The 19,941-nt window shown below is 36.0% G+C and overlaps 2 protein-coding genes and 2 long non-coding RNA genes across 27 annotated transcripts in view; 2 read left to right on the top strand and 2 right to left on the bottom strand.

The window, feature by feature from the left end:
* col5a1 (procollagen, type V, alpha 1) overlaps positions 1 to 2,845 on the bottom strand; it is a 41,236-nt gene extending 38,391 nt beyond the window's left edge. The window contains exon 1 of one of the 2 annotated variants that reach the window (XM_077736776.1): positions 2,468 to 2,845. In XM_077736776.1, coding sequence (XP_077592902.1) covers positions 2,468 to 2,567 — 100 coding nt within the window. In that variant the 5' untranslated portion in view covers positions 2,568 to 2,845. The remainder of the gene's footprint in view (positions 1 to 2,467) is intronic. The other variant, XM_077736777.1, reaches the window with a different exon arrangement.
* The window catches only part of LOC144210232 (uncharacterized), a 37,254-nt gene extending 27,674 nt beyond the window's left edge, over positions 1 to 9,580 (top strand). The window contains exons 7-8 of the long non-coding RNA XR_013329337.1: positions 1,635 to 1,666; positions 9,496 to 9,580. This is a non-coding gene — a long non-coding RNA (uncharacterized LOC144210232). The remainder of the gene's footprint in view (positions 1 to 1,634; positions 1,667 to 9,495) is intronic.
* A 229-nt stretch (positions 9,581 to 9,809) lies between these two features.
* On the top strand, positions 9,810 to 19,535 carry LOC144211105 (uncharacterized). The gene is made up of 3 exons (XR_013329526.1): positions 9,810 to 9,929; positions 10,253 to 10,347; positions 19,465 to 19,535. It is a non-coding gene; the product is annotated as an uncharacterized LOC144211105 (long non-coding RNA).
* fnbp1b (formin binding protein 1b) overlaps positions 13,707 to 19,941 on the bottom strand; it is a 35,276-nt gene continuing 29,041 nt past the window's right edge. For 22 of the 23 annotated variants that reach the window (XM_077738138.1, XM_077738124.1, XM_077738129.1 and 19 more), the window contains 5 exons: positions 18,914 to 19,023; positions 18,705 to 18,837; positions 18,486 to 18,607; positions 18,236 to 18,396; positions 16,268 to 16,790 (listed from right to left, as the gene is read on the bottom strand). In XM_077738138.1, the coding sequence (XP_077594264.1) occupies positions 16,612 to 16,790; positions 18,236 to 18,396; positions 18,486 to 18,607; positions 18,705 to 18,837; positions 18,914 to 19,023 (705 nt within the window). In that variant the 3' untranslated portion in view covers positions 16,268 to 16,611. The other variant, XM_077738125.1, reaches the window with a different exon arrangement.

The following is a 19,941-nucleotide window of genomic DNA, read 5'->3' as shown; positions in this document are numbered from 1 at the left end:
TTCAACAGGAAGTCAACAACAAGGCAACTCGTTAAATTCTCCACCAAGTCAATCGCTTTTTAAACAACTTTAAAGTGTCCGAACCCCCCCCAAAAAAGCACAATCGTCTATAGAAATCTCCAATGAATAACACATGTGATGGCGTCTTAAAGAAAAAGCATCTTTTAATGACCTTGAACGTGGACATCCTATCATATTTTTCCCTTTAAATTCAGATGAGAGCCTGCAGATGTTATTCCATTTGGAATTTTCTCGCAGGAAAAAGAAAAAAAATGTCCGCAAGAATGGTGTATTTTCTTTTCAGTGGGGGGGGGGGGGGGGGGTTGCAGTTTTTTTCCGCCAAGAATCGGGAAGAAAAAACATCTGGAAGACATTTTTACTGGCTTTTCTGAGGCTTTAGCAGACGACGCAGTAGAAGCGTATCAAATCCAGATGTGGCGGCCAGCTTTTCTGATCTTCCATTTTTTTTTCTTCCCCTTTTTCTTCCGATGAAACAAACTAAGCTATTGATGAGTCTAGGACCGACTTGTGCGCACCATCTTGTGTCGCCATGGCGGCCGGATTTGGCTCAAATCCCGCCTTGTTTTCACAAGGAAGCGCAATTCTCAGAATGTTATTTCAGTATTTTTTTCAACTCAACGCCTAGCTCGGCACGGAAGACTCGATTTGATCAAACTAGGCCGAAAAGAAAAATGATTTCAGGTCATAAGCGACCATTCATAGCCGTTTGGCGTCCATTCCAATCCACTGGACGTCTAGTGTCGTTAATGACGGACGTAGAAGGGTCAGCGACGGCCCACCTGTTAGACCACCAACAGTGGCGAGCCGGATGCTAATAATACATGCATGCAGTCGACCTTTGACCCAACACTATAAATGACTGTGAAAGCTTTCGCTTTGCATCTCTTCTGGCTGATTGGTCACCAATAACTATATTTCCATATTGTAAATAATTAACCATATTTACCAGAAATGCATACTCTCCCATAAATGTATCCTAATTGAGACATTGATTTTTTTCTCCCTGATTATCTTATAAATATGGTTTTATATTATATTTGTATTCGAATTTTTTTCAGTGGTTGTGTATATTAATCTGCAGTTTTTTTCATAATTCAGGCTTTAAAAGGTTAAATGGCTTTCAATACAGTCTTAAATAATGAATGTACATTTAAAACAAAACGTTGCATTTCAGCAAAAATAATTTGATTGGACGCTTGCTTAACCAATAGATCCAGGTCATCAAATCTTCACAATGCTAACCACTACACTATCAAAATAGCAACTTTGACTAACATCAAAACATGCATTGATACCAATTACACTGGACGACTGGTCGCCCCTGCATTACTCAGTTCCATATAAGTCATTTTTGTGAACCACTACACCACCAAATGCCCATTTTTTGTCATTTGGAACACTGCAAACTCCAACATAATGCGGCTCCAGAGTCACATGTGGCTCTTTTTTATTCTTTTGCCTTGAATTGAAATTAGACTAGATAGACATATATCTGGTGCATGTCACCAAAAAGTTAATATAGTATTTATTGTTAATGTCAACTGTATAGCATTAAATACCTTCATTTTTTCGTATTATAATGTCACTTATACAGTATTTCTTTCTCATTACAGTTTTGCAACAAATCCGTCATCATTCTGCATTGGTGAGTACTTTTACTTTATTTTACTTGACTGTTAAAATGTATTATGTCTTGCTATATCTCCCCAAAAATAATATGATACAAAGTAATATGACAGGTCAGTTATATGATAAAGCGCTTCCCCACAAATATTGGCTGCCATTGACAGTTGTGGACGCCCAATCCATTTTGTCAGCCCCTCCCAGTCCAAATGAATTGGGCGTCTATCATCGTTAAACAGTGTTGTAAATTTTACCAACGACCACAACACATACTTTGGATGTCTGTAATCTCTATTGAGTCTCGTTTATATGAATTTTACTAATTACCACAATACATTCTGAGAAACCTGCACAATTCAATTCTTTAACTACAATAAGACTATATTAACTTCACGACACTTGTCATCATTTTAAAAGCAAATTTGTTCCTTTGACTTTCCCATATGTGCCCATTAAAATAGATAATTTAACTTTATCTTAACACCAATAGATGTTTAACACTATGACTGTCCCTCAAGCAGAAATAAAAGGACTAAGTGAGTTATGCCTGTATAATATAACTTTTAAAATAGTTGTTGCATCTTCAAAAGTTAATTTTGAGGGATTAGAAGACTTTTTTATATTCTTTAGCTGCTCGTACTTGGTAAAAAATGGAAAATATTCCAATTCCTAACAACTTTTTATAGTGTTGCGTCTTTGGGATGAGAGATATGATGATGTCATGTATCATAGTCAGCATTTTGACTATTTTAGGTGTTCCAAAGTTTAAAAAAAGTCTTTAAAAACAGCAAAAAGATGATGTCAGAGTGCATTTGCATCCTACCTGAACTTGCCGGGGATGTGACAAAAAGCAAAATCCCAAGCAGGGAGATCAGGGCCCCTCTTAATCTCCGTTTAACTTTCCATCTGATGGGGGTATCCATGGCCGCCTGCCTTGAGTGCACCACGGCTCTTCGCAGCTCAACTCAAGTCGGACCCGCGGCCGCTGGCGATCGCTTGATGAGCACAAAAAAGAAAAAAAGGAAGAAGAAGAAAAAAAGGGGGACGGGGGAGGAATAGCGTCGAGGTGGCGGGGAGGGGTCGAGGGGATCTCAAGCAGCCATAAGGGTCCCGAGTTTTCGTAAGGGGGGAAATCCTCCGGACTGGACTGTCCCCGCTCAGATGCTGTGCTCCTCTGAGTCGCCCGCGGCCGTCACTTCTCGGGCACCCCCTGCGACCCCTTCAAAAAAAAAGAGAAAAGAAAAGTGCCCCGCCTTAATCTGGCTGTCAATCAGCAAAGAGAGGCAGCGTGCTTTAGGGAAAGTCGTCTGTTTTTTTGGGCGGTGGGGGGCGGTACCGAGGTAGGTTGGACGATAGGAACGTGCCGGGGAAAGTTTCACGTCTACAATTCTTGCGCTTGGAATTTCGGGAAAGTGGAGGGAAGGGGAGGGGGGGGTCATAGTGTTTCTCATACTTCATCTGGATTATAATCAAAATGCGAGTGTGTATTGACTCATATCTGGGCATGACAATAATGTTATAATTTGATCCTGATTAATCCTGATATTGCGGTTTAATAAGATGATTGGGATTTTTATGACAGTTTAGGAAAAGAATTAATATGGACATAATAGTATACATGTGTTAAAGTGGCGGCCCGGGGGCCAAATCTGGCCCACTGCATCATTTTGTGTGGTCCGGGAAAGTAAATGATGAGTGCTGACTTTCTGTTTTAGGGTAAAATTAAAATGAAGAGTATAGATGTATATTAAATTTCCTGATGTTCCCCTTTTAAATCAATAATTGTAAGTTTTTAATCATTTTTTATGTGTTTTTAGTTCAAAAATTATTTTATAAACTCTAAAAATATATTTAAAAATAGCTAAAATAAACATTGTTTTATATCTCTTAAAAAATGGAATATTCAGGGCTTTTAATCCAGTTCTTTTAATCAATTTATTAAAATAAATCTAATAATTATATTTAGGGAATTACACATTCACCTCTAGAGCCAGCCCTTGTTAATCTATTGGATTTCATTGTAGAAAATATTGTAGTTTAGTTGTATCTTTGTGTTGTAAACTAAGATGGCCTCTGCATATTTAAAAGTATACAGTCACAGTTCAGATGACAGAATATACGCTAAACTCAATCTTTTTATGCGGTCCATATTTTAAATGCAAAGTGTCCACACAAATCTGCTTCTGAGGTTTACAAGTGTAAACTCTGGCCTAAACACCCTTTCCCTAATTCCTAGCCTTTACCCCCACAAGTACCACCAAAGCCAAAACGTGGTCAAGTAGGCGGCAAACCTCTACTTACTTCCTTACCCAACAAAACCTCCCCATTGGTTGGACACAAGTGTCTTTACTTTACAACCAACAGCACTTTTTACAACCTAGCATTGCCTTTTTGACCAGAACAATTCCGTTCCAGTTCTACGACATCCTCAAATTGTAAAATAATCAAGTCACAAATGTCAAACATGTCCAATTACACGACTTTTGACCCCCCGCACGTTATTATTTTCACAGCCCAAGACTAGAAGAGTTATTGTTATGTCAAGTTATGAACTCTAAAAATGGGAGAATTTTATGAGCGCCTTAGGAAGCCAAAAAGAGAAGTTCAAAAGGAAAAAGACCAGAAGATAGAGTAACAAACGCATAAATCTTTAGACTTAGGTTACAAAAAGTTCTCCAGGTTTGATTCATTGGCTTCCATGGACGGCCATAGGCGTCCAATCCGGTTTGACGGCGTCCATTCGACCCTTTTGGCATAAAGTGAACAAATCTATCATCAGTGGAGAGACAAAAAATAATAATACATGGCGTCTGTTGGGCATGTTTCATCGGGATTTACATTTTTTTGATCCGGCGTGCCAAAAAGTTGGAATTAAAAACTAGAAGCGACATGAAGTGCAAAAATGTTAAGATTGCATTTGGCATAAGATAAGGACATATTTTTACCCCTAAAGCCATTTTGCATGCTTTTTTAATCAAGAAATTAGCTGTACAAGTCATATTTTCAGACAGTCTTCGAGTTAAAATGAAATTGCAATAGAGAGTTGTTCTTTTAATATTACTTTTAATGCATTTTGTCCAAATTATTTTATAATACAAAGACATCACTTATGAATCCTAATGTTAAAGTCATTTATTTTCTCCCTTTCAACCTCTAAATATATTCAAATCCCTTCAAAAATATGTTTTAATACCGACATCCACGTTTAAAATATATTTATATTTTTTTACAATACTGAATTGCGTCAATACACAATCTTATTTTGGGTAAAGAGATCTTTATTTATTAAAATTAAATCATAACTGTTATTCTTATCCAGTAATTCAACCCAATAAATGTTGCTTTTAAATTATCAGCATGTTAAATAACTAAACTCCAGCACCCCTGTATTCCCAACAAGAAAAAGCCCATTAAAATTGTATGAATGAATAATACAAATCATTAATTTAGTTTTTCCTAACAATCAAATACAATCAAAATCACCATTTTAATTCAGTCCATCCTAATTAAAAATAACATTGCATGTCTCCAATCCACTTTTAGCCAGAAATGTGAAATTTAAGCGCTATACGTAAAACAGCCATCGTGGCAAGTTGACATTTTCCAGAACGTCTCGGCACGTGAGCCAGGAGACGAACGACGTCGGGTCTGTGAGTCACGGCGCGTCTGTCCCACTTGGGTTGAAGTACCGCCCGCTTAGTACCGACCAAAAGGGAGGCATGGCGTTTTTTTGGGAGCCAAAAAGAAAAACTGCTTGCCACATGGGCGACGGCAAACTAGACTGTAAAGGTCATCAAGTACAGGCGGACCAGGCCCTGAAGCGGGGTGATGACTTTAGATGAGCCTTTCCGACAAGGATTAGGCCTTCAAAGTTAAAGTTTTTGACGTTTTTTAACAAGGCTTAGGGTTCGAGATGGGTTTAAGATAGTCGGAAATTAGAGAAATGCATGTGATTATGGAAATAAGGGTTGGGGAGTGGAATTAGTTTTTAAGAGGGTTTTATAGGGTATTTCAAATTGGGGTGATGGCGGCAAATTTGGGTTTTAAATGCAGTGAAAGGTTCAAATATTGTTTTTAAATGATGTGTAATACTTCCAATTTGGCTTCTGGTATACTCATAAGTTTTTCTCTTAAATATTGTTTCATAAAATAGGTGAAAGGGTCAGTTTATTTTTCTAGAAAAGTACCATCACGTGACAAGAAATGTAATCAATTGTTTCCCATCACGTAAAACCCGTGCGCCCTTTTAGACTTGAACTTAGTTCTGGTATAATCATCACTTTCAAACTTTTCTCTTAAATATAATTTCATAAAATAGGTGAAAAGGTCTGTTTATTTTTATAGAAAAGTACCATCACGTGACAAGAAATGTAATCAATTGTTTCCCATCACGTAAAACCCCGTGCGCCCTTTTAGACTTGAACTTAAACAATGACCATGAGAGCTACGGGAAGAAAATGAAATGTGGCCAACAATTGGTAGTCTTGTACAGTGGAAAAGTTGAAAGTTGTCGGCGTGGGAGGTGAACTCGTACTTTCCACACGCTTAGACAGAAAAAAAAAAATCATTAATATGAGCACAGTGGCAAAGAGACGGCATGAAATGGTGACTTCACCATTTTTTTTTTAGGATATTTCCCTTATAACGGCAGACAGAAAACATGACATTTAACACGTGGCTTTTATCTTCTCTATGTTCGCATTAAAATGTATTCCAATATATATAATATAAGATTTTCTTTTGTCAGTATAATTACCATTCTTTAAATTTATCTTTCCCTAAATATATTCATTTTAGGGACCGTAAAAAGCTATTCAAAAAGTATATAGTTTATACACCAAGTATAAAAATGTCTTTAAAAAAGGTATTTGTATAATTATATGATGAATAATATTGTGTATTATATCATTTTATTTGGTATTAGTTAGCAATATTTTTTCATTATAAAAACATAAATACAACTTTAAATTCTACATTAATCAATTCAAAATGGAAATATTTATTTATTCAAGTATCGTCTATTAAAGTATTTCATACATGGCGATAAACTTTTATGACAAATTCGCACTATAACTTTATTAATTGCATTTTTCTTTAATGAAAAGCTTGAAATAACTTTGTCTGATCTTCTTTTGATTCCAGTCTCAAATTTGAATCCAATTCAACATCTGCCGAGAACCTGTTCCCAAACTGGGGTGGGACTTAAAGAAGGGAAAAAAATGGCGTGTGGGGTCTTTGGTGAAGAAAATATGAATAGCAAACACAGCATAAATCCATAAATACCGCTCTCCAAACCCAATCTATTTTCAAAAAGAACAGATATCTTTAAAAAGAATACAAAAAACCTAATACAAATTTTGAAGTGAAACTTTCTGAGGTAAGAGTAAACATATTAGAACTCAATGAGTTTCCCGTAAATCCTTAATCTACTAAATCAGTAAACCCTTAAAATAAACAACATTCCTTAAGCTAGAGTCCATGAGAAGGCAGAACATCCCAAAAAATGGGTTGTTTCTTGTTTAAAAAATGTTTTTGTGCAATCTCCCGCTGTTTTGGGCTACCCAGGCCAACTTATGTCAGCTTCTTCTAATCAGAAACACTTCTGAGCTCCAGTTCATTGAGTGCAACCAGAAGAAAATCTGCAAAAATTGGACACAAAGTCTCCTAAAACGTGGGCCCAACATACCCACTTTTTTTCTACCAAATTCGCCATTCAACATCTCTAACACAACCATCCCCAACTCAACTTTTATCCCAACTTAAGCACCCCCAATCCTAAATCTATGTCCCATTTCTAAGGCTTGAGAGAGACATTTTCAGCACATTCCAACTCGTTTATCAAGACGAGGAGACGATGATTGTTTTAGCAGAGGCAGGATGTCTAGCGGAATGACATACCAGTCCAAAATTTTTCCCTCTCCACTAAAAAAATGGGAATCCACTCTGCTAGTTATCGCTAATACTGGTAATGTTTCCTATTTGTCAAAGGCTTTCCCGCGTTTATCCATCGCAGATGGGTCGCAAGGTTGATTTCACGCAAAATTCGGTGTAGATTTACGAGTCTTTTCCCTTTGTGACGACAGTAGTCCTAATTATAACGAAATACGTCACCCCGGCATACCCTTATTGTGAGCTAGTTCTTTTTAAAGCTTTTTTAAACAGGGGGCTCAAAGGAAGCCTGTTAATGTCAAGTCGATTTCAGGTGGGCTGGACCATTTTAGATATAATATTTAGATTTTTTTTATATTATAAATGGATTAAAAAAACTGGATTAAAAGCCATGAATATTCAGTTTTTTATAGATTTAATACAATGTTTATTTTAGCTTTTTTTATATATATATTTTTAGATTTTACAGAATGATTTTTGAACTAAAAAGACAGAAGAAATGATTAAAAAAATGTACAATTATTGATTCAAAAGGGGAAAATTCAGGAAATCTATACTCTTCATTTTAATTTGAGCCTAAAACAGAAACTCATAATTTACTTTCCCGGGCCACAAAAACTGATGCTGTGGACCAGATTTGGCCCCCGGGCCGCCACTTTGACACATGACCTACAACAAGCCTAATACTTGTCTGTAAAATATGCCTTTTTATATGGCCTGACATTACAAAACATCCCCTATTGACAAATAATAATGTTTAAAAAAAGTTCCCCTGTTTCTAGGATGTCTCTACCAGAATATGATAAAGTCCTACTCTAGTTTTTTGTCATGACTCCCCCTTAAAAAAACTCTTTGTCTTTGTCAGTAAAGCTTTGTTCAACTATTTGATTTGAGGGCGTCTGTTAGGCTCCTCCCATCCCAAAGATTGGCTATAGTCATGTCACTTGCGGCAACATATGTTCACGTAAAGGTCCACTGGGAGGCTGAGGCCCGCACGGTGTTTGCGTGGATCTTCTCCGGCTTGCAAACCCTTCCTTTTTAACCATTTTGCACCTCTCTTTGACTTCAAATGCCTGTTTTTTTTTGCATTGTTGTTTTGGAAGAAAAGTCCCGCACGTTTTCTCTCCGTCTTTGACTTTCCAGCAAATTCCATTGGCGGGGCTCCCCTTAGCTTGATCCTCCTGCCTCGTGTTCTTGCGGCTCCGCTTACACGTTTTTCTCCATTTTTTTCCCCTCACTCATTTCCTAAAAAGTACAAATTGTAAGGAGCGTGTCATTGGAGATATACTAAAAATATGGCTGAAAAAAGGATGCTAATTAAGAGAATTTTTGCTCATTCATTAATTTTCTGAACTGCTAGGCCCTCTGTTTACCCAAACAACAGTTTCTGGGCTTCCCTACTTACCCAAAAAATGATTCCCCCTATCTTCCCGGCAACCATGTTTTCTAGGATCCGTCACCCCTTGCGCCCTCCTCCTCCTCACTCTGTAACAAACCAAAACGCCATGAATACGATGAATTGTTTGTCCCGAAGAATGCCTTTGAAAGAATGAATGGAATGTGAAAATGATCCACTCTATTAAACCTCAGAGGAAATGCGAGTTATTTTTTATTAGTTTGCACAAAAGATTTAGCGGATGACTTTTTTTTTTTTGGGTGGTCCGGAAAAAACAAACCCGTGTTTTTTTGAAGAATGTCACAATTTAAAAACAAAACATTTTGGTACTAAGTTAGTCATCCATTTTGGGGCTAAAACTGACAATACAACAAAATGTTGAGCAGACTCAAACTCGGCCATTTTGGGCCAATAAAATCTCGGTTAGTTGGCCCACAAGCTTTATTTTGGACACCCCTGACCTGGTAGAAATGGTTCAGATTTTCTGTGATGGTGGGAAAAGTTCTTATAAGCCCCTCCCTTCCACATTAACGTGTTCACCGTCTGCTTTTGTGCATTCTTTCCAGCTCTGTCAAGCAAGACTAGATAACTCCGCCCCCCCAGACCCCCGCCATGGGTACTCGCCATACCACCCCCCAACGACGACGACGATGATGATGAGAGTGCGGTGGATATTTGTCCTTTGAATCACACTTTCCAGCCATTTCCTCCTTCCCTCTCGTTCCTCTTTCATCAGGTAGTGTGCAAAAGATTTCCAGCCAAATAAATGGCTTGTAAATGTAAACACATGGAGCGGTCGCTACTAGGAACGTGAGTCTTTCCATTCCAGACGTTGCGTTTGTCTTTGCCAGGGAAAACACGAGGGAGGAAGATGAAGATGAGGAAGAGAATGAGGGTCATAAGGTCAAAGAGATCCATGAAGGAGGATGCTCAATGATTGGCATCTAAGAAAATAGACCTCCAAATGAGAAACCCTCACCTCAGAAAGTTTCACTTGCAGGTTTGAATCTTTAAGTAATACACATGCACATTCGAAAAACAAGATTAAATGGATATTTAGTGTTAAATGTGGAAGTTGTGATGAGTTTATTGTCACAAATTTTGTGAAATATGTTTTCGAGTCATGAACAAACTCTGACCTCAGAAAGTTTCACTGCAAGGTTTGGATCTTAGTTACACATAAGTACATTCCAAAAAGAAGCTTAAATGGATATTTACTGTTAAAATATGAAGTTGTGATGAGTTTATTGTCCCAAATTTTGTGAAATGTGTTTTAGAAATAATTCATGATTAAACTCTAACCTCAGAAACTTTCACTTCAAGGTTTACATCCTCATATTGTGACGAAAACTGCATCGGAATGTCCATTTTTTTGGACTGCCATTGATGCAGAAAGACGTCCAATCCAGTTGGAAAAGGTAGGAACATGTTTTTATTTCCATAATACTTAATTACAAAATGAGAGTATCACAATATACATGTTCTTTATTCATAATTTAATGTAATGTTAGTTTGAGTATCATCACATGCTAGTTACCATAACAATACTTCATTCCGGTGGTAATAACGTGACATTTTTATCAGCATACCGAGCCTTTCCTATTTTTTTGTACATTTTGCAAAATACTGCATACTTAATCTACTAGTTTAAATTTATCGGTACTACGTTAACGTGAAAAAATCATAGTGTTAAGTAAATATATATAGAGCGATCCGTCCAGTCACGCCGGACTGCCTTGTTCGTCACTGCCGCAAAACCACGGAATAATTTCGCCTCGGTGATGACACGCGTTTTCCTGCTTTGGGAATCGAACCTCGACTATCGCTGATACGGACCCAGACGCTGACTCATCCATCCCACAGCTGCGTTGTGGGAGGAAAATGAGCGTTAATGGCGGAAGGCATAGAACAAGAACAAGACTTTGGTTGGACATCTTGCGGTGGGAACGTTCCTTCACTCTGAGTGTTAATCACAAACAGCTGATGGGGGTGCAAGAGGGGGGCTTTTCAACCAAAATTTTTTTGCATGATTACTTTGTTTGGGGGAAGAAGTTGCCCAAAAATAAGGTTTTGATGCAAAAAAAATCAGCAATTGACTTGCGAGGACCCAAAAATGACCAAAATTGACGTCTAGTGCCATCAAGTTACTTTTTATAGCCCAAAAAAAAATTTACTAGCCCCGCCCACATGGCCAAAACTGAAAAACCAAATGATAAGAAGAAAGAAACCAAAAGTGAAGTAAAGAAGAATCTACCATTATGAAGGACTTGGTTCTTGGATATGATCATTGTTATTTTTATTTTATTTTATTTTTTTAAACATTTGTAGCCACATTTAAGTGTCATCTGCATACCAGATTGCTAAAAAAGTACAAGTCTAATTTTGGCTGGGAGTGGCTTACAACAATTGTTGCCAGTCTTCCCAGTATTTCAGTTTTTTCACATTTTTTTTACCGCACTTTTTAATGTACAGACATGTTTTTATGACTAATCTTTAAATCCCATTGTACTTGTATAATGGCAATAAAGGTATTAAATTCACTTTTTCTTCTTCTATACTTTTTTTCCAAGTTTTTTTTGTCTATTGGGGGGAAAAACTTCATTTTAGACCCTCAAATGATGCGTGAAGGGGGTGGGGCTTAAAAATAGAAGAAGACAGATGCTGAGACAGCAAAAATGAAGATGGAGGAGCAGTGCACGTGTCCAACGACTTTGACCTTCCATCTTCACAAGCTGGTTACTATTTGACATTGTTGAGGGTGAAAATGGAAAGCAGATGCGAAAAGAAAGTGAGAGTTGGCCAGGAATGTTTGTTTGTTTCAACATGGACGACAAACATCTGGCCAACACGTTTCGTCATCCGGCCCCCTCCGAGTTCCCCCCCTTTTTTTTTACCTCCTCGTTCACCCTCTTTTTTTTCTTCCTCTAATTCCATTGTGTGTGTTCTCACTATGGCCATAATGTAGTTCCTTCTAAAATCCCATATTTGCGCAAAATTTCCATCATTTAACTCCAGTTTTCTAATATCCTGACTTATTCAACGTCAGCAATGTAACAGCAAAAAAGTATTTAAAGCCACTCAGAAAATATTTCACTTTTTCACCCAAATTCTCTCAATTTACCTCTGCCAATCCCCCTGATCCAAACCCTATAGTTCCTCCTAAAATCCTATATTTGCGCCAAATTTCCATCATATAACTCCAGTCAGCAACGTAACCGCAAAAAAAGTAATCAATGCCACTCAAAAATATTTCAGTTTTTCACCCAAATCCTCTCAATTTACCTCTGCCAATCCCCCGACCTAAACCCTATAGTTCCTCCTAGAATCCCATATTTTTTGCGCAAAATTTCCCTCATATAACTCCAGTTTTCTAATATCCCGACTTATTCAACGTCAGCAATGTAACAGCAAAAAAAAAAACATTTAAAAGTATTAGTATTTTTTATTTAAACTTCCTTAACAAGAACCACTTTTGTTCCTTTTATTTAGCTCCTCCTCTCTTTCTCTCGCTTGTTTTTTTTTCCTTTTTTTCGGACTGCTGATGTGTCAACAGCTATTCTTTTTCTATGCACATACTCTAGCAGTTCCAGATGTTTGCGTCTATGATGTCATGGCAAACCGGAGGTCCATTTTTTTTCCCTTCTTTCTGCACAATACATAGCGCAGAAGAAGAATATTCATTCATTCATTGATTTTTATATTCATAGATTAAGTGGAAGGAAACAATTGTGCATCTAAATAATCAGTGGTGTGTTTATGCTTGGTTGCCTGGCAACAACGCTGTCAATAATGAGGATCTAAATTTCTCCTTGTGATGACATAGGGTCGGCCAATGGGGGTGGGTTTTTATCGTTTATGGGGGGGTCGCCAAGGCCCCCGCTGAAAGCAAATTACAAGTCAAGGTGAAAGGTCTTCCTTGGAATGTCCTTGTTGGACGAGTGTGTTGTTTTATGGTCGGTCTTTGTTCAGGGAGGCCACTTTTTTGTATATAAAGTGGACATTATAGATGGTATATTAAGGGTAGTATGTTCCATTAAGTACTTGGAATATACAAATGTGTATTTTCATGATTAAAAATCACACTAAGGGGAAAAGAAAGTATTTTTTAGTGATGTGGCTTGAGCCCTCTCTAATGGTGGCTAGTAAAATTGCATCCATTGCTTTTTTTATGGAGAAATAGGAGCTTTAAATGACAATATATAGTTTTATAATGCTATTAGTCATACATTTTTGGAATGTATTGCTTTGTTGCTTTTTATGTTGATTAGTTATTGATTTATTTATCTGTGCACTTCATGTTTATATCTCATTGTACTTGTATAGCAGGGGTCAGGAACCTTTTTTATTTAAATAACCATAAATAATTAATATTTCTTTAAATGTTAATCCTTGAGAGCTATGCTACACATTTAAAAGACAAGATACATGAAAATGTGTGATTTTCAGTCACTTTACCCCTTTTAAAGTTCAAAAAGTATTCTTTTGACAACATTGTTACATTGTTGCTAATCAATTTGTATTAATGAGAGCCATAGGTGGCTCCCGAGCCATGGGTTATCTGCCCCTGTTGTATACTGACAACCAAAGCATTCAATTAGTTCATTTTTAACCAAAGCATTCAATTAGTTCATTTTTTAATTTAGAAATATTTCCATTTTGTATTACTTGTGACTCTTTCAATTAGCGTTTTTAAAAATATTTTTATTGATTACTATTTTCCCCCAAAAATATTTTAATTTTATTAATACAAAACATACAAATAAGGCAGAAAAAAATATGACTTTCAGGCATTTTTAATTGGCACAGTTAACACAATACAAAGTATTCAGTGCTCCCAAAACAACAACAAAAACAAGCAAATTGGCCAACAGGCAACAAGAACACACACACACACACACACACACACACACTCTCTCTCTCACACAAACACACACACACACACACACACATAGAACTGTGTAACAGTCTTTCCTGAAGGTCTGTTTGCAAAGCAACACACTCCCAATACTTAAAATAGAGCACTTTTTTTTCCTTTTACATCTTTCTCCATATATTCATATTTATATATTTATACTTTCTGGTTCTCCAATGTACACGCAACTAAATCTCGACTGGGAAAACAACGCCAGGAACAAAAAAAGTGGTTTTGTAGACACTGACAACGAGCAAAAAATATTAGAAAATACACCGCGAGAACAGTCATAATATTATGAGATTAAAAAAAAAATAGACATAAATTGAGTTATGATAACACAGTTAAAAATATACAACCATTTTCCTTATTTTCCCCCAAAATAACTTTTTTAATGAATCCAATAATTGTTTAAATTTGTTCTATTGTACAAAAAACAAATCCAACAAATCCTATATAATTAAAAAAAAAAACACTGTCAGAATTTGAACCAATTAGAATAAAAGATTAATTCCCATTCCTTAAAAATATAATATAAATCCACCTTAATCTTATTATACTTTGACCCCACCCCCAAAAAATCACCACCACCAAAAAATGCTTTATATAAGTCTCTTAATATTACAACCCGGTATCTCGCTTAACCTTTTTCCATGCCAAATATAATCATATTTTAAACTTCTTATTTTCCGTTATTTACTCGAGTCATCTTAGCCATTTATTCCCAACATTTTTTTGTTCCCGTTCCAAAAAAACAAACAACTTAGCGAAGAAGCCTTTTGCAGTAAAGTGGGATTCAGTGCCATTCCGTGGCATAACATAACATAACACGCATTAATTTTCTTTTCAAATAATAACAATAATCATCAACATGTGCGATGGGTAGAATTCCTTGTTACTTCTTTTTTTTCTCCATTTTTTTTAGTCTGACAATGTAGGAACAGCAAATGTCAGTTAAAACAAATCAAGCAGACTCACAGTATGTCATCAGAAGCTTTTGGGGGGGTCCTTTGGGGGGGGCATGACAAAATATACTAAGTAATACTACAGTCTGAATAACTTTTGAGGGGCCCAACCCTCCAAAAAACTTTAATTTGGGGGTTATCAGGCAGTGATAAGACAACTAAGTAAGATGAGAAGACCCCCCAATCTTAGGAAACCCCCCAAAAGACTCATTCAGGTTATCAGAAGCCCCCTGTGCCCCCCCCATGTGGACGCTGATAGAGGAGGCAGGCAGGGCAAGCATGCGGCACGCCACAACGCCAACACTAGAGGGCGCTTAGGAGGGTTTGTGGGGGGGTGGAGGGGGTTTTCAGAGAGAGGACCAGACGCCAAGCGACAGGATGGCATGGGTGGGTGGGTGACACACATTTTGGTGGAGGGGGGAAAATCCCGGAGAAAATGATCGTAAAGTTGCTTAAACATTGCTAATTTGTAACATCGTAACATTTTTTTAATTCGGAAAATAGTCGGGGTATTCGGATGATTTATCGGAATGCCACGACTGTTATTGGGGGTTTGTAATAGTAGTCAAATTTCAGGTTATTTATTCCTTAAATGCACATTTTTTGTAGTGTACTAATATTACAACTTCATTCATGATGTTTTTGTAAAAACATGAGTTTGTCTGGGAATGTTTTGAAGATGGAAATTGAGGCCAAATTTTGGAGAGAAAAAATTATATATTGTATTATATTATAATATTTAAAGATCTGGAGATATGTGAGTGTAATTGGTTGAATAGCATTATGAGAATGAAGTTGTAATATGAAAGTGAATGATCATGTTCCATTAGACATTCAATCCATTTTAGTCTTAAACTGGATTCAATATCTATACACTCATAAATTTTGACCAATGACATTTTGACCGTATTTCCATAATAGAAACACATTTTCAATCTTAGTAAAAAAACATATGTTAATTGGGGGGAAAAGTACTATACAAAAAGTACAATACTTTGACTTAATTCTTGTAACATTTGGAAAATCTTGCAAGAAAAAACTTCAACTTTTGAAATTATTACGAGAATAAAGTAGTTGCAAAAAAATCAAAGTGTTAAATCATGTAAAATAAGTGACTGGATAACCTATTTGTAGTCATGATTGAAACTATTGGATCCAAGATGGGATGGGGATGAGATATGAAGCGAGCCTTGGTCCATTTGGGTGGTCCGCGGGTTGCCAGGTGGCTTGCTTTTTTGCGTCCTCTCTCTGACTATTGGAGGGTTGGTTAGTTAGTCGGGCGGGCGGGGCGGCCAAGCTCAAAAAAAGCAAGATGGAGGACTGTTAAGGGGTGTAACAAGCGCCAAACCAAAAAAAATAGTCCAAAACTCTGGCTTTTGTTTAGTTTTTGTTTAGTTTTAGTTTTTCAGGCCGCTTGCCCTGCCGCTTCCTCAGCCAGAACCGCCTTTAGGAATCTGTAACGCAGGACAAGATATAAACAAACAACAAGTGACAAAAAGAAGAACAAAAAAAATGTTAGGCGGTAGCGAAAATGTCTTTTGCTTTAGTGATTTTCATCAAACATAAAAATATAATATTGAACTTGAATTCCCTTTGGTGATTGAACAAAATCTTCCAGCTCTCCAACAAAAGCTTACATGCAAAAATACAAAGCTTTACCATCTATAAAAATAACTTTTCTGCCTTATAATATTGACGTAACGAAACACTTTTCCAGTGGATAACTTTTGGCATGCGTTCCGATTGGATACAACTAAACGTTTACATTCTTTGGGCTCGTGACAATGGGCTCCAAGGCACAAGGCTCAAATGTAGGTCATAGCACCTTTGGCGTTGGTCCCCAAAAAGACCTCCACGTAGGACGTAGGCACGTAGCCCTCCTCGTCTTGGTTGCGGCGCACGCGGGTCCAGCCGTCGCCTTTGTCCTCTTCGATGACGTAGAGCAGCTCGCCCTCGGCCACCGAGATGGTGCCTTCGTTGTGGCCTGAGTCGCAAGTAAAGTAGTCATGTGCAGTAATACCTCATATTTATGGCGCTTAGTCGGTTCCAAATACCGGTGAATAACCGCCATGTAGGGACATTGTTTTTATGGTGTCAAGTGTATGTAGGGGTGTGTGTATGTGTATATGTATGTGTATATATATGTACTTGTGTGTATATGTATGTGTATATATATGTACTTGTGTGTATATGTATGTGTATATATATATATGTACTTGTGTGTATATGTATGTGTGTGTGTATATATATATATATATATATATATATATATATATATATATATATGTACTTGTGTGTATATGTATGTGTATATATATATATATATATATATATATATATATATATATATATATATATATATATATATATATATATATATATATATATATATATATATATATATATATATATATATATATATATATATATATATATATATATATATATATATATATATGTACTTGTGTGTATATGTATGTGTATATATATATATATATGTACTTGTGTGTATATGTGTATATATATATGTACTTGTGTGTATATGTATGTGTATATATATATGTACTTGTGTGTATATGTATGTGTATATATATATGTACTTGTGTGTATATGTATGTGTATATATATGTACATGTGTATGTATGTATGTGTATATATATATATATATATATATATATATATATATATATATATATATATATATATATATATATATATATATATATATATATATATATATATATATATATATATATATATATATATATATATATATATATATATATATATATGTACTTGTGTGTATATGTATGTGTATATATATATATATATGTACTTGTGTGTATATGTGTATATATATATGTACTTGTGTGTATATGTATGTGTATATATATATGTACTTGTGTGTATATGTATGTGTATATATATATGTACTTGTGTGTATATGTATGTGTATATATATGTACATGTGTATGTATGTATATATATATATATATATATATATATATATATATATATATATATATATATATATATATATATATATATATATATATATATATATATATATATATATATATATATATATATATATATATATATATATATATATATATATATATATATATATATATATATATATATATATATATATATATATATATATATTTACATGTGTGTATATGTAAGTGTATTTATATATATATGAATGTGTATGTATATGTAGTATATGTATATATGTGCATATGTATGTGTATATGCCCATATGTGTCTATGTGAATATGTGTATATATATGTATGAGTATGTATATGTATGCATGTGTGTACAAATGTACATGTATGTATGTATATGTATGTACATATATATGTATATATGTGTATATATGTATGTATATGTACATGTGTACATATGTATATATGGTGGCTTACCGTCAAAAGGGTAGAGCGCTTTGCAGTTCCCAATGGTAGGCAGTGTCTCCTCGTCGTCAAACTCGTCGTCAAACTCTGGCGTACTAGCGGCAGGTGCCTTGGCGTTGTTGGCCTTGACGTGAATCTCGGAATTGTTTTCCTCCGTGTAGCTGCCATCCGGGCTGCTCGAGGGCCAACACGCACAAACGCAGTAAAAGCCATGAACGTCTTTTATCAGAATTTTGGGAGATTCCCCGTGAAGACTCCTTACCTCTCTCTGTCCTGAGCGCAGTTGTTGTTGACCGTGGTGGTGCCGCTTTCGTAGAGGAGCACGCTTCTCCGTTGCGTATCACTTTTGGAGGGCATCCTTTCCTCCACTTCGGCTAGCCAGCCCTGGATAGGTTGACCAAAAAAAAAAACTAATTGGATACTGCTAAGTTGACTTAAAAAAGTGGACACTTTAGTCTATATATTTGACCTTTCGACTGACCTCAAACTTCTGCATTTCAAAGCGCAGCTTGTCAATATTTTGCGCCAATTCGGCCAGCCGGGGGTCCACACTGGCGGGGTCACCCATTTGTGGGTTCTTCACATAAACGTCTTTCATCTTGGTGAGCGCATCCCTGGGAAAACAACCCAGAAATGTGTTATGGGTGTTCGTTTGGGATAAATTGGAATATTTTACACAGATGTGTATACCTCTGATCCACTTCCTTTTGAATGTCTTTGTTGAGATCGTCAATCTTGCCCTGTAGTTTCTTCCTTCGTTGCTCTGGTGGCAGGTGGCTAAAGTCCTCGGGTCCAGAACCCTAGAAGACATAGGGAAGATACATGAATAAATTGTTGAGGGATGGCTTGTGTTGGGTATCGTCCCTTTTGCATTGAAGAACTAGAACCTGAAACCCAATTCATTATAAACTCTTTGCGATTGGTGAACCTGAGATGGAAGGATATTGTTTATTTTAAAGCTCACCTGTTTTTCTATTACTAAAAAAGAGAAACAGGGACATTTGTAAGTATCAACTACATATATAATATAAAAAATAATGTTGTTTTTTGTAGGCAATGCAGATTAATGTTCAATTTTTTTTATTGAAACATTTTTGTTTAAACCTGACTTTTTTGACACAGATTGTAATAAGTGTGTGCTGAAACTACAAAATACACGCACTTGGTCACCATGGCAATTTACTCTATAGCCAATAAGAACTAGAGTGAGCTCATGTTATTTTTGTTTTTGTCTTTTTCAGAAAATGGACCAAGTTTTTGCAAGTTCTTCAACTTCTGATGTCCAAACAAAGCCAATATGGATCTGAAAGGTAGGATTTTTCTTCATTTTTTTCTGAATTTTTATGACAAAAATGTTAGTTAGCCCACTCTAGTTCTATAACTCGCATAACAGCATGCAACACCCACTCCGTCCCTTAAAACACCCCTTCTACATGCGACAATTCTATAAAGTTAGTCAAAACTAATATCAAAATCCCCCTAAAAAAGCACAATTTATTAGTGTCCATATTTTTTTGTCTACCATCCAAAATCAGACTTGTTAACTTAGTATAACCATTCAAAATTCCTTATTTAAAAGCCAAAATCATACATTTTTGGGTGAAAAAAAATCAACACTAAGTTTGACAAAACTTTGACGACAAGCAGAGAAAAATCATGCATTGCGAGTTAGTCATTTTTTTTCGTGATAGGAAGACGGTTAAAAACCACAACAAAAA

This window comes from Stigmatopora nigra, chromosome 17 (genome assembly GCF_051989575.1).
Source record: "Stigmatopora nigra isolate UIUO_SnigA chromosome 17, RoL_Snig_1.1, whole genome shotgun sequence".
Taxonomy (NCBI): Eukaryota; Metazoa; Chordata; class Actinopteri; order Syngnathiformes; family Syngnathidae; genus Stigmatopora; species Stigmatopora nigra.
Note: the sequence above shows the minus strand (reverse complement) of the source record. Positions and strands in the feature narration are given on the sequence as shown.